Raw genomic sequence first — 15,016 nt, forward strand, 5'->3', positions numbered from 1 at the left:
TTACCTTACCTCAAATTCTATACTGTTCAACCTCTTCAATTCTACGTATTTCTGTAAGCTCGTGTCTTCAACCCTTATTGCCAGTCTTTGTCTATCTTGAGTATTCTATCTCTTTTTATTAACATTTTCCTACTACAAATACTCCTAATATCCCTATTAATTTTAATTCATCTGTGTTCTCTACATTCGACAGTCTCTTTTCCGTTCCAAATTGTTTTTATTATTGTTGTTGTCAGTTTTTTGTGTGTTTTGGCTGTTGTGTTTTACTTTTACCAACTGTTTGTTTTGTTATTTAGTTCGTTGTTGGCACATAAATTTTGGTTAATTGTTTAAATACTGTTATTTTATTAATAATTATACAAAAGACACTAAACATCCACAATCATTCTCTCTAAATCAATACCTTAGAAATAGGTACTATCTTTAAGAATTCGAATGAGTGCCTTATAGAAGGAGGAACTAAGATTTTATAATTGCTCCAGTTTCAACATGGACGTGAAAATGACCTGATGTTCGTAAGTCGTCATTCATTCATACATCATAAACCGCATAGGTTACTCAAATAATACTATTCAACATAAATATAACAATGTGAACAACAATTTAGCGTATTACAAGAACAAACGAACTTCACAAGGCTCTCCTTCAAGATTATCTTCTCCTATTTAATATAAGACAATGAGAGTCAAGCTACGTTAAATGCAGACATTTTACACTCCGATGGGCCCTCATTCATATTCATGTCCCCGACGATACAACGAACCATTCTACTAACTTAAATTGTTTATATGCTCGAGTCTTAACAGGAAACAAGGCGACAATGAAGATGACAATGTATTCCTCTAAATGTCTCACAAGACGGGGAAATTTCATTGTTAGGGAGAATTCCAGTTTCTTCTTTAACTTCGTATTAACATGCCACCTAATTTCATAAATACAATAACATAAGTAGGTGTACAAAACATCATTATTTTATATGCTGTTATATTAGCTTTCCTTTCTAATTTATTAAACTAATTGCTCACCCCATTTGGAATATTTAAAAGCAGTGGCGGCTAGTGTATTTTACTGCCGTGGGCACATAAAATAAGAAAGTTAACAAAATCTACAACTACAAGGTTTAGTTATCAGAAAACCAAAAGGTGACACACGCCTAAAGGTAAAAAAACACTTTTGGATGTTTCATTCCCACCAGTCACTAATGTTGGTGGGCGGGCTGTCCCTCTGGACTACGCCGGAAGGTAGGGAGGAAGGCCTCCTTTCAGGAATTGTGTGAATGGGTGGGTGGTGTTTCGGGTGAGAATGTTGAGACGGACGAAATGAAGACAGAAGAGAATGAAAGATTATCTGTGGAATATTACTGCCCCAACAATTGCCTAAATGATCCAAGCAAACCATGGAAAAACTTCGACCAAGGCAGACGGTCCTCGAATCGAATCAGCTTCCTCCCAAATGCTAAGCAATGGTCTAAACCTCTAGGTCAAGCAGCTCCGTGTCTAAAGGACCCCGCTTAATCCATACGGAAAATGACCCTCTGACCCCTACATGTCGTAAACTACCAGAATCCAAAAGTCTGACAGAGGACCATTTTCCGCAAAGATCTAGCAGGGTCCTTTCTCCTTTTAATGTCTTTGCCTCAAGTTCAATGGTTGTAAAATAACAAACTCCAAAGGGCAGTAATGCGTCTAACAATGAGTAACAAATTCCCAAAATTGTTTAAATAATTGTAATTAAGGTTGTAATGTTCTCAAAGCGATAAGGAAATGTATTCCCGGAAATGTACCCTGTCGCTGTTTTTAATTGCGTTATATATGTCGTAATGAATTAACCAAACGATTCAATTATATTCAACATACCGGACCATAACGAAGAATTTCACTTTTGATGATTATTAAAACAAAGAGACTAAGCACTGTTACAATTACAACTTACATTTATTAGACGCAAGAGGAAAAAAACATTAACAAGTGTATCTAACTCATCCTTTCTGAAATAAGAAAATCCATATACGTTTTGTAATAGACAGATAATAGCTTTATTACCTATAGCCTCTTTTGCATATCTTGCATTCAGTTCTAACTGGTTAACGAATACGAATCTTAAACTTAATTGACTATTAACCATTTTGGTCGATGGTTATTATGCATAACTCAGTTTCAATATTCACTGATGCTGCTATTGTCGTTATTAGTAAGGCAGCTTTTGAATTAAGTGTTTTAACTGAGATGATATCCCAAAATCTACTTAGAACTCCTTATCGTTATTGAAGCTCCTATTTCTATATTAATTTGTTTGCGCAGAACAGTTGAAGTTACTTAACGGTTTACTTTCTCTCAAAACTAACAACGCAATTAAGCGTTCCAGCCTTCACGCCCGAACAATACATTCCATCGCGCCGCTATATCGCCCATCCACCTGTGCTTTTTTGTTTTGAACAGGTTACGTTTTTAATTGTTTCTCTTAATTATAACGACTTTTATTTATAACTAGTGTTAGCTGTTTGCATTTCGGGCAATTTCCTGTGATAAATCATAACCATTCCGCGCCACGCTCTTTTGATTCTTGTTATTAAATAGGTACATGTCTGCATGTACCTGTGTGGCTTCCACTACCACACTGCACGTTTTATGTCGGCATAAAATTTTATTTATTACACATGCTCAGTTGCTGTTGTTGTTGTTGCTGTGGAATTATGCCGGCTAAACGAAGGGAACTTTTTAAATAACTACATAACTGGTCATTTTAAAACACGATACCTGAGTCGGCAATTAAATACACCTGTATCGTCGACGTCAACAAGCTATAATACTGAAGTAATTTTTTAAAGAATAAATGCAAAAACGGGAACCAAAAACCACACTCCAATAGCAGTTTGTCAATAAAGCAGTTACTGCTCATCATCATCATAATATCGTCAGTCCTAAGACTGGTTGGACACACACCTCCACTCCTTCCTATCCTGAGATAATCTTCGCATTTCCCTAAAACTAGAACAACCCACATCCTTAACTATTTGCGAACAGTAATCTATTCTAAGTCTACCTCCACTCCTTCTAACTTCCGTTTCTAGGTCTAATATGACTCTGACTAGACCTTCATGTCTGACAAAGTGTGTCCTACCAACCTATCTCGCCTATTTCTTATTGACTTCCATAGAGTCCTCTATTTTCTTACTCTTTCTAATACCTCTTCATTTCTAACCTTCTCTATCCACGGTATCCTTATCATTCGCCTCATTTCAGTTACTGCTATATGAAATTTTTTTAAAGGTTTATACACCTGTAGTTAAGGATGTGGGTTGTTCTAGTTTTGTGGAAATGCGAAAATTAGCTCAGGATATGAAAGAGTAGAAAGGCGTGTCCAACCAGTCTTAGGACTTTATGATGATAATAGCTATAAGTACCTATATAATGGCAATGGAACGGAAACAGCTATTATTTTTTGGCTAAATGAACATTGTCTTGGAATCCTTCTTCATAGATGGTCCTTGTGTTGCAGTTGGAATGAACATGTAATTGTAGTAGTTTTTCTCATGGCAATCATATTAAGTCTAAAAAGTAGAAAACCCCAACGAAAGAGAACCACCTTTAGAGAAACATTCCAAAGCCACGACCTCACCAAGCCGGAAAATAACTTTCGCAAAATGGACATGTCATAAACCTACTATTTCAAAAGCAAGTGAGTCTATTGTTGAACACATACTGTATGTACCTATAGTAGGGTAACTTTTTAGAAATAATAAAGATGGATACAACAATAAGAAGCATATATATTGATATGTCTATATACTTACACTTGTATGTCAAAAATTAATCTGAAACTAACACTTCAAAACCTGACTAAAATTTGATAAGTGGGTAGATACATAATAATGGCATTTTTATTTCCCCATCGGGTTCACTGAGTACACCCCATTACGTCTCCGTTGTCTAAATGTAAACGCGGTGCTGTACATTTTAAAGCACCTAATCGCATAATCTGAGTTTTATCTAAATTCGGTATACGTATTACTAAATAAATAATCATCTACCCGGTAATTTATTGTGGGCGAACAAAAGGGCGGCATCGAAAGGGAAATTTTCATCCTTAAAGCGACAGGGCAAAAGGGTGAATTGGGGCAACACTTGAGCGACTGAACGCACTCATGCCTGACTCGCATAAAAGGGAGCTTAATTTCGACCTAATTGTTACTGTAACACCATCTGTTTCCTTTCGAACCGCTGCAGTAGTAGAACATAGAACTTTACAAACACATACAAATATACGTGCACCAATTTAGATATACATATATGATTGTATGTATGTTCTCGTAATCAGATCGTAAATGTTGCCGGTTTACTGCGATACAATAGTAAGACCGTCAATCCCCGTAACTACTTGCTCATTTTCTGTAAATTACTGGCCAAAACAGAGCCGTTTACCTACCAGGAGCACACCTGCCAATTCGTTTAACTCAAAACCTTAATAAAAAAAGCACTTAATCAACAGCAATAATATCTGTTAATTACTGTAGATTTAGAACGAAAAACCTCCTGGAACGCCGATGGTACCTATCACTATTTTAAAAACCGATTCAATAAGATCGAATAACATGGTCGCATAAAGGTCACTGCCATCAGTATTTGCCTTATAAGTTTTGCTTCGTTTACTGTTTCATAATACTTAAAATGTCAAAGTAATGTTTGCTCCAGGGGGAAGTATTCCATTAGGACCTCTTCCTCGTATTTTGACACTTTTTACGTTAGATATTTCTGGTTTCCCGTGGATCTTCAAGCGCCATATAGTGCATTTTAAATCCCCATTGTAGGGATATTGGATCTTTTAAGGATAAGTGGCTACTCGTTAAATAGATAATATTTAAGTAGTAGTCTTCCAGAAGGAGCTTTAATTGTATCAGCAATTTTATTGGAATCTCCCAATAGTCTGGAAGAATATGTTAGGAAATTTTGGTAAATGGATTTGTGGAACCCAACAAGTCGTGAGATTGTATATTATATGGATATCCGGGGCTCCGTACAAGAAACGTAATGCGGCTAAGGGTACTCCGAGTGTGATCATCCGAGGATGGACTCCTTGGTGTGATTCGGCTCAATAACATACGAAGAGTTTCTATTTTTATGTGGGTATCATTATTTTATCAATCCTCCAACCATATGCGTATTTCGTTCAATAAGGATGACACTTATTTCTTCCATTCTAAAGAACGACTTTCAAGCGGCATTTACTCAAGCTCTATCGATAGATGGAGGATCTCTATGAATCCTTAAACCCCACCACTCGACTAATTTGGCTCATCGATTGCGTTCAGATTGCCGCCGAGGAAAAGAGTAACCGAGCGGAGGACAGAGGAGCGATAATACCGTCATCGCCCTGTCATTTGCCGCTCCACACGTAGTTGGCCCTGAATAGAAGCCGCAGCGGCAACGCAAACATCTAAAACTGTTTTCTAAACAGTCAATCTAGGGAAATCTCAGCACAGCGGAGCGAGCGTCCAAGGACCAGCCCATCGCGACGCTTGCCGAACAGACGAAACTCAACGCCTATCCTTTGCGGCGCCACTTTTCAATTGGCCGCCAACGAATTACGGGCAACACCTTATTGGCCGACTTCCTGCGAGCGGAGCCACTACGTGGTGGGGACTGTCAACATGGCTGATTTACTGCCCGATCCTGCGGCCGGTTTGTCGACAATTTAGTTTCACCTAACACGTCGTCAGTGTGAATTGTGAGTATAAACATACTCACATTTGTATACATACACACCTGTTCCAACTTATTTCACTGCTCACCCATCCGATCGGTTTAAGTCATTGGAAACCGAACTCATCAGCAGAGAAAGTGGCATTTACTGTTGGTTTCAGTAATCTTTATCTGAATCTACTCATCGGGTAAACATCCTAAGATCGCCTTGAGTTTACAGTTATTAGTGATCACCAATCCAATATGCGGTGACCATTGGCATGTAGGTGAATTAGGTGCGATCGCTCAAAGACCCTACCGAAGTGTTAAGAAAGTACCTCACATAATCCATAGATTGTGTGAACGTGGACCCCAAGTGTTAAGAACGCTTTCGGCTGTGGTACGTTGAAATTGTATCCAACTATTTTACACGGGTGTTGTTATATTTTGATTTGGGACGTTGTCCAAAGTGTGGCAAAAGGGTGAGATCAGGGTCAGGACGCCGTGCAGTGCTGCGGTAGTGACTGGTATGACCGTCCAAGACGAGACATCATCATCCCGGGCCAGCATGCCGCAGACCGCCGCCACGCGATCCCGCTTCATGATTACGGACATTTTGAACGGGGGCGGAGGACCACCGACGGCGGTTGACGGAGGCTCGGTCCTACGAGGACGTTCTCCAAGTCCCGGACCACGAGATCTATCTCTACACTCAGGACCATTACACGGTGATAGTGACACCGACAGTTCCGGGCATCCAGATACATCCAGCGTCTGTTCAAACGGTAAGTTCACGCTTCAAAAAATTGCAAAATCCAGTGGAGATTAATACAGTTTGAAATATCTGATTAACTTAAATGACATTTCCAATGGTATGATATATTTCATGGTTGTTTAAATTTTATTCGACCGGCTCTTACATGGAATATTGAAACTTAAAACTCAACACCCTTAGAAAGAATTAAAGTACAACTTTTGGATCAAAACGTCACTGAGAATATCCAAAATGAATTAGTCAATCTCCACTGGTACTAAAACTTGATGAAACCCAATAAGACATGATGGAACTGAATGTGGTATGCAATAAGCATTTTATATAAGAACTTCAGAAATGGAAGTGATGTTGATGTAGTCTTTTCACAATATCATCTCCTATGATAGCTGATTAGCCTTTCGTAAATGCTCTTTTGTTAGATTTTAAATGAATTGTGGGAACTCAAGAAATTACACTAATCCTAATATTCTCTTTTGAAAAACTGACCCTTGGTTTTTCAGTGTCGTCAGCTTTTTTGTAACTACCGTCGCAAAATGAGAAGCTCTATAAGTTGAAGCTGTACACTCTTTGATTGTCTGTCACATAGTACCTCCTTATTCATGTTTGATGGGAGTCACTTTAACTATTTACTATGTCTTGATCTCCCATTATATGCAATGTGTATATCAAACTGTCGTTCGCACTTTATTATCCTTTTTAAAAGTACGCATTTTATTTAACACAACAATTATTATGTGTTCTTAACAGACAAAATTCAATGGTTCACTCGTGAGTAGTATGTAATAGATATAGATTACATTCAAAATTTTCCGCCATTTGCATCTGGTAGCAATTAATTGTTGTTAATTATTCACAATGCGTCTTTTAAAAGAGATCCTCCTATAAAATAACAGTTCCGCTTAATGAACTCAAACGCGCGATCGTAAAAAGGCAGCCATCAGATCTTCATCGTGGAATGATAATAATGCCTCGTGAACTTTTATGGACGTAGAACGACGTCGGTTGGTCGATGAAACGGCGTCCGATGTACTTGTTTTCCTTCTAAATTGACGTCGCTGTGTTACCATTACGCTAATACACATGGTCAACAACCGATCGTGTTCTCCATAGATGAGGCAATTTGCATCGTCGGAAGTCGACTCCTGAAACGTCTCACCCATTCACTGTTAAGAATGTAATGGCTTTGAGGAAAAATGTCCCAAATGGCCCCGACAAAATTCGTGATAATCATGTATGGGTATTGTTTTATAGTATTTCGGAACACTGGTCCCCTTGCTTTGGGTGACGTTTAGTAGGATATCGGCAAATGTTTTTATTTCGTCCACCTCATACATCTCTGCCTAATGACCACCATCAACCATTGATTTCCAATATTCCTAAAGGAAGCTGAAGAGTACCTTCTGTGCTAAATTAGCCACGACTTAGTATCGATCGAGGAAACAGCTGACGGGAACGAAGTAAAATGAGTTTTTATTAAGTTCTGTATTACCTCCCTAGAGTTTTCCTGTAGCTCGACGACCTTGTTTCCTACCTTCTTAGGTTCTCGATCAATGGAGTTTAATCGTGCCGTGACTAGTGCTTGATGATTCTGTTTCCCAGTACCTACATAATGTGTATGGTAATCCCTTCTATAGTACCTACTGATGTTGTATATACTCATCAGGTATATTCTTGAGCAAATTGCGGGAGTGGATCACATTTCCGTCTCTGTATTCGATGATTTTAAAGAGATCCTAAGACCATTGTGTTCATTTAAAACATCACTATGGTATAATGAATCCTCCTAATTAGCAGTAGGTAATTAAAATTTCAATGGATCACACCGGCTCGACTGTAAAAAAAAGCATGGACATTCGTTTTAAGTGTACATATTACGATTGTACATTAATTTTTGCCGTGAAAGTGTGGTTTGGTGTTGGCGCTTTTTTGTTACAAAATTCTATTGTGCCTATCGCCAATTAGCCACGGTGTGACGGGTACGCTTTCGTTCTGGGATTCAATGTTCGCATCACAAATGGAGGAATAACGGAAATCATTTGCTGAGTTACCTCTTGTGATTGTGTTTGTTGGCCAATGCCCGTATAGGTATCAAACTGACTTTTACTCTACAGTCAGGTCAATTATTTTTTATTAAAAGAAACAGAGTGTATTTTATGTACAAAGTATAACGCATCCACCAGCATTTAATATAGTGGATCAGGATATCCTGAAACTTTGAAGCATACCTTTTACACATTTCATCACCTCCTTCTGATGCAGACCAACTTCTTCATTTCACAACAACTTAATGACTGCTTAATAGATGCCTTCCGACTAGTTTTAACTTTTATTAGAATATTACCTATAGATTTATCTATATAATGTAGAAAATAGGTAGTTCTGGGATCCGAATCGAATCGAGCCTAGGGTCCAAAATGGAAAATTTGATCAGGACCAGATGTAACGCCTCAAATACTCCGAATACTCCAATTCGGATTGAGCCACCTTGTAAAGCCCTGATAGGAATATTCTATATGATTCTGAATAGATTGACTTATGTGTCTCATATAAGCTAGGGAGCTTTGTAGATTCCTGACATGAGAAACCCTATAAGAGACAGATGGGGTGTCTTATATGATTCTGACTAAGATATCCTACATGGACCGAACTGTAGGGTGCTAATCAGATTGATCTAATATATGGTGCTACGTACAAATCAGGATATCTTCCAGGATCCGCTGAAGTTTTCAATAGGTCTGTCAAGTCAGGGCCGATCGGGATAAAAAAAAACTTGTGTGTTCAATTTCCAACAGCCAGTATTGCTGGTGGGCGGGCCGTCCCTCTGGACTACTCCGGAAGGTAAGGCAGAAGACCCTCTTCAGCCTCCTTTCAGGAATCGTGGGAATGGTGGTTCGGGTGAGAAAGATCAGACGGATGAAATGTAGACAGAAGAGAATGAAAGATTATCTTAAACCAAAGAAAATCTTGGACCAAGGCAAACGGACCCAGAATCGAACTGGCGTCCTCTCGAATGCTAAGCAATGGTTTAATGCTTTAAACCTCTAGGCCATGCCGCTGGGTGATCGGGATAAGTAACGAATCTCCCAGTAGGGCTACAATGAGATGCCAGGACCCTACACAAATAAGCAAGGATTTTTATAATTAGGGAATCCCTTTCTCTAGCTCATAGCGTCCGAGTATGGAGTTCGTAGGACGACTTCTACACTAAAGCCTGATCCGGTATACATATGTCCGCTGGGGTTACCTCTATTTCATTTCTAATCGAGGGGCTACTTTGGCAAAAGTAAACAGTTTTAGTCGCTCGTCTCTTTTCGAATTATTTTTCCACATTCTAATGAATCAGCATTCAGGCATTTCTTCAGAGTTCTATAATTCGAACATATATAAAATTATCCTTCCAAGTTCCATTCATTCAGGCAAGATTAGTTAAGTTATGAGAAGCTTGTGAAGTAGATGTAGATATTGCTACCTATTAACCGAGGAGAAAAGAACATAGGTATTCGTACATGCACCTACAAGCCGCGAGTATATAGGTATTCCATGCATATTTGTGTGGAAGCATTAAATGTACCTACTTTTGTGTCGTAAGAGAGAGTCAGTGTTGAATTCACTGTTCGACGAGTTTATTAGTAATTATCGTTACAAAGGTAAACTTTCATTTACGAGAGAATTAATTTATGAAATTGCAGTAAGCGGCGTATATTACGGGTCGGTATGTTTCCGCATAATCGTTTTATATAACGTTTGCGTGTGCAAACAAAAGAGCGGAAATGAGCAATAACATCAAATGCCTTTTAATTCTTTTGGAGGAGCACCAAAGCGCGTACCGTTCGTTCGTTCGTTAACTATGGTTATATATTTACGATAACGATCATAATAATAATAATAATAATAGATAAAATAACAATTATTAAATATTTGATGCAGCGAAGCGGTGTAGGTAGTTGTTTCACTTTCGAAACTCACAAACACAGAAACGGTTGAAGATAAAATAAATAATGAGAACGGTAAATTAATGAAAATTGTAATAATTGTAATTGCATGGAAGTCAATGAAACTACACCGTTGCTGTAATAAAGGTTTCTTATGCCTTGCCGCTGAGCCTCGACCATTTAAGGAATAAAACGCTGGAAATTGTTAGACGTTACGAAAGAGAGTTGGAATGTATCTCCTCTCTATGTTTGCCAATATACCAAAAGCTAATGACTTCATCTCATGGTGCAGGTGGATATATTTTCATAGTATATGGAGTGGCAATAATTTTCGGATAATGTTTCACTTCTTTTCTGATGTATCTATTAATTTTAGTACAATTCCTAAACGGAGGTTAAAGAGGGCTTCCTTCTCTTATCTCTGGTTTTGTAGAAACTGCCCGCCTAACAGTTAACAGTAGATATGATATCTGATGAAATACACAATAGTGTTTCTGGGACGAGGAGGCTGAGCACCCACAAGATGTTTGATTTTTGGCTTTTCCCAACATTTCTCTTTCTTCATCTGCTTCAGTCTCTATAAGGAATTGTGTCCAATCCAGTAAAATATTTAAGGCCAAGTAAATAAGAAGTTTGCTGACATGTTAGCACCTTTTCTAGCATGCTTTAGTTGGTTGTCAATCCCCTTCGCTGAACACTTTCTCATCATAAAATACGTAAATGGGGAAGTCAATATCGGTACAATCTACCATATATGTACTTTTGTGCATGCCATTGGTAGGTATCTAAAGCAATATATCTTTCGCAACGTCCTCCTAATCAAAACAATTATCCACAATGATGCCTTTATATGGCGACTGATTGTTCAATTATCATTTTCTAGAGCGCGCAATTGAATCGAAGGACTTTTACTTAATTCACTTAATTTACCATCCAAGCCATTACGGGGTGGCAAGGTGTCCGCTTGATTCACAACAAAACACATGCCCGTGCAACGCACGTCGCTTTTCAACGGACAATTAATTCCAAATTACATATCAATTTCTGTTCCTTTTTGTTATGATGCGAATCACGAAAGCATTAATTTGCCATCAGTTTAATAATGACGAAAATCATAGCATGCGCATGGGTTATACGTATTTAAAATAAAAAACGAAAAAGAGAACGCACACATACAGGTGTATCCACAACATATACGTATTATCCACTTTCGCGATACAATGAAAGAGCGATTTCAGTTTACTGAAATTGGTAAACCACTTCCCATAATAATGGCCTGAATGGTAAAGGAAATAACAATAATTACAGCTACTCTAGTCCGAATTAATTAAACAATGTGTGCAAAAGAAAAACAATCTACGAACAATACGTAGGTACAATACACTTAGATAGAATGTTCCGGCACACTCTGGTTGGTTGTAATTGGAACGAGTTAGATGCATCCTAAAATTTAAATGAACAATATTGTTAATATTATCCTTTAGTGGTGATTTTAAATAGGTAATTATAAATCAAGACATTACCTAGTAGAAACCAGATAATCCAAACCTGTTGAACAAGTCTGAATACAGGAAAATACTACAAATGGCGCGGTAAACGCCATCTGTAGTACGATGCTACATTTTAGGATTACGTATGCTCCAACAAGGTCCATTTAAATATATGGATATCTTCTTGCTGAAACGAATTCCGGCGTAGCTAACCTCAACGTGATAGGCCGTTACCATAATCGAATAAAATAATTCGAAGTGGTCAGTATTCTGTCGAAACTGCCGGACGCGGATCGCGATTTCGATCTTTTTGGATCTCATCAGCGCGTCGCAGACAGCTGCAACAGAACACAGACCAACTTTTACCTGCTGTCTTAAGAGCGCGTTTTAGAAAATACGACAAATGGCGCGGTAAACGCCATCTGTAGTACGATGCTACATTTTAGAATTACGTATGCTCCAACAAGGCCCATTTAAATATATGGATATCTACTTGCTGAAACGAATTCGATTGTGGTAACGTGCCTATCACGTTGAGGTTAGCTACGCCGGGATTCGTTTCAGCAAGCAACATTTAGTTTTCATAATATTATGGCATTACAGCATTGATGCCAGTTTACCAGTAGACATATGTATTGGTCTTGGTCAGTAGTGTCTTTGGTTTTCGGCCTTGCTCACAAAACACTTCCAATCTTTTCACACCTTCCTTATAAAATTCGCCTTCATAGCCGCGTGATTGACATGTGCTTCCCATTTTAGATCATCTACATCTATAATGCCCAAATTTATTCCTAAGGTTCCATGTCAGTGGTTGGATATTCCTATATTACCTAACAGATGTAGGGTCAACATTATCGGGAGGTGGAATTGACGGTCATGTTTCACAACAGGAACGCCAATATAAGTAAATTAAATAATATTGACATTTAACAGTTTGCTAAACAGTAAAATACACACTTCCTCCTTCGCACCATTTTCCCATGATCAAAATTTACGACCGTGTAGCAAAAGCGTGCGAATATTGTATTAAATAGGTACGATTGTCCACCACGCGACGACCGGGAATATTCTTGAAATAATTGGAAACCGAACTGCAGAACGTGCTTTAATTTTTTACACGCTATTTTGTGCGCAGCAAATTAATAAGTAAACAATTTTATTGTTATTTATGGAATGTTTCATTATCAGAGCGTTCTAATTTTAGTCTCGAAAAGCATTGTTCTGCTGTACGAAGGCACATTAAATCGACATAACACCTATACGTACCTTCTGTACGATTTGAATTTCAAATAATAACATCAATATAGGTTCGTATGTTATATAATAACAATCAATTCCATAAATACACGTACTCACGTCGTGCCAATTTTCCGCTATCGGATTAATTGGAGTAAATGCCTTCCACAATGGGTGGTCGATATAGTTTCCTATAAATTACGCAATCATACTATTGTCATACGACAGACAGCTAGAATACAGTTAGCTATAATATTTTTTACTGATTGCTGTTGTGTATGCCATTCATACTTACTGATACCAACGACAATAATGACGTCTGTCAATGATTATGCGCCTAACCTTATAACCGATTGATATAATAAGGTCTAGTCAGAGACATATTAGAGGCAGAAACAGGAGTAAACCTAAATTAGATTACTGTTCACAAACAGTTAAGGATGTGGGATGTTCTAGTTTTAGGGAAATGCGAAAGTTAGCTCAGGATAGGAAAGAGTGGAGGTGCGTGTCCAACCAGTCTTAGGACTGACGACCTTATGATGATGATGATAAAGAGGCACAAATTCGTATTTTCACTATGTCCAAGATTAAGACGAAAACTGATTTTAGACACATTATGACTAGCTAATAGCTAGTGAGCTACTAGGTACTGTCTCATGATTCATCTCCTTCAGCAGTATAGTATTTTCTGGGCCATTATTTTTCCAAGACCAATATTAGTTTTGCTCATCACTAACTATTATCTGATGTCAGAGTATGTCGCCAAGACCAATGTTCACCTTTCTTATCATTTGGGCGTACGGGTTTTGCCACTATTTTTTCAAAACTAACTTTACTAGAACAGTAATTATTTTGCTTATCACTAACTGTACTATTCCGTTAAGACCAATAATGACTTTGTCCATCAGATTAAGACTATATGACCATCATATACTCATCTGATTTGCTCCTATTTCAAAAAGACAATAGTTGCTAGACCAAGACTTATTTTCTTCATTAATACTGGGGTAATACTGTATTGTCACCGAGCGGCATAGCCTAGGGGTTTAGACCATTGCTTAGCATTCGGGAGGACGCCGGTTCGATTCCGGGTCCATCTGCCTTGGTCCACGTTTTTCTGTGGTTTCCTTGGATCACCTAGGCTAATGCTGGGATAATCTTTCATTCTCTTCGGTCTTCATTTCGTACGTCTCAACTTTCTCACCCGAACCACCACCCACCCATTCCCACGATTCCTGAAAGCAGGCTTAAGAGGGCCTTCCGCCCTACCTTCCGGCGTAGTCCGGAGGGACTGCCCGCCCACCAGCATTACTGGCTGGTGGGAATGAAACACCCGAACGAAAACTGTATTGTCCAATTCCTATATTTACCTCTATAAACTAACAGCTTCCAATTTTTCTAACTAGCATATTCTATAGCAGAATCCGATATATCCTATTCTTTGTTTGAGACGATATTTGTTTCTATAATTTTAAGATCCGATTTCGGTTTCATTACAAAAGCAGTATATGATCTAACCTTGACGTACTTGAAAGTTTGTTTACCTTATTTCTATATTTAGAGAGATAAATCTCCTACACACATGTACCCGCTCTTAGTCACAAACCGGCAGGATCAGGATTTGATGTCGTTTACTTCATTTACGCATATCCCTCTTATAATTACGAGAAGATATATTACGAGAAAATATATTAATAACGAGAGTGATATAGGTACTTTGCATGACCGACCGATCAGAATTCATAATTTGTCGATATTATGCCCAAGAACCGTAAAACTAATGTCATGTAAACATCATGGGTAATGACATAAACTGTAAAAATCCACCACATAATCACATCAATAATTTACCGGATTAATTTGCAATTAATTTCCCACGATTCGCGGGATACGATCGCGTTCAAA

General features: G+C 38.2%; 1 protein-coding gene across 1 annotated transcript in view; it reads left to right on the forward strand.

The window, feature by feature from the left end:
* The first annotated feature begins 5,695 nt into the window (after positions 1 to 5,695).
* The window catches only part of LOC108740573 (homeobox protein B-H1-like), a 46,956-nt gene continuing 37,635 nt past the window's right edge, over positions 5,696 to 15,016 (forward strand). The window contains exon 1 of the mRNA XM_018474933.1: positions 5,696 to 6,463. Coding sequence (XP_018330435.1) covers positions 6,208 to 6,463 — 256 coding nt within the window. The 5' untranslated portion in view covers positions 5,696 to 6,207. The remainder of the gene's footprint in view (positions 6,464 to 15,016) is intronic.

The sequence above is a fragment of the Agrilus planipennis genome, unplaced genomic scaffold, assembly GCF_000699045.2.
Source record: "Agrilus planipennis isolate EAB-ADULT unplaced genomic scaffold, Apla_2.0 scaffold180, whole genome shotgun sequence".
Taxonomy (NCBI): Eukaryota; Metazoa; Arthropoda; class Insecta; order Coleoptera; family Buprestidae; genus Agrilus; species Agrilus planipennis.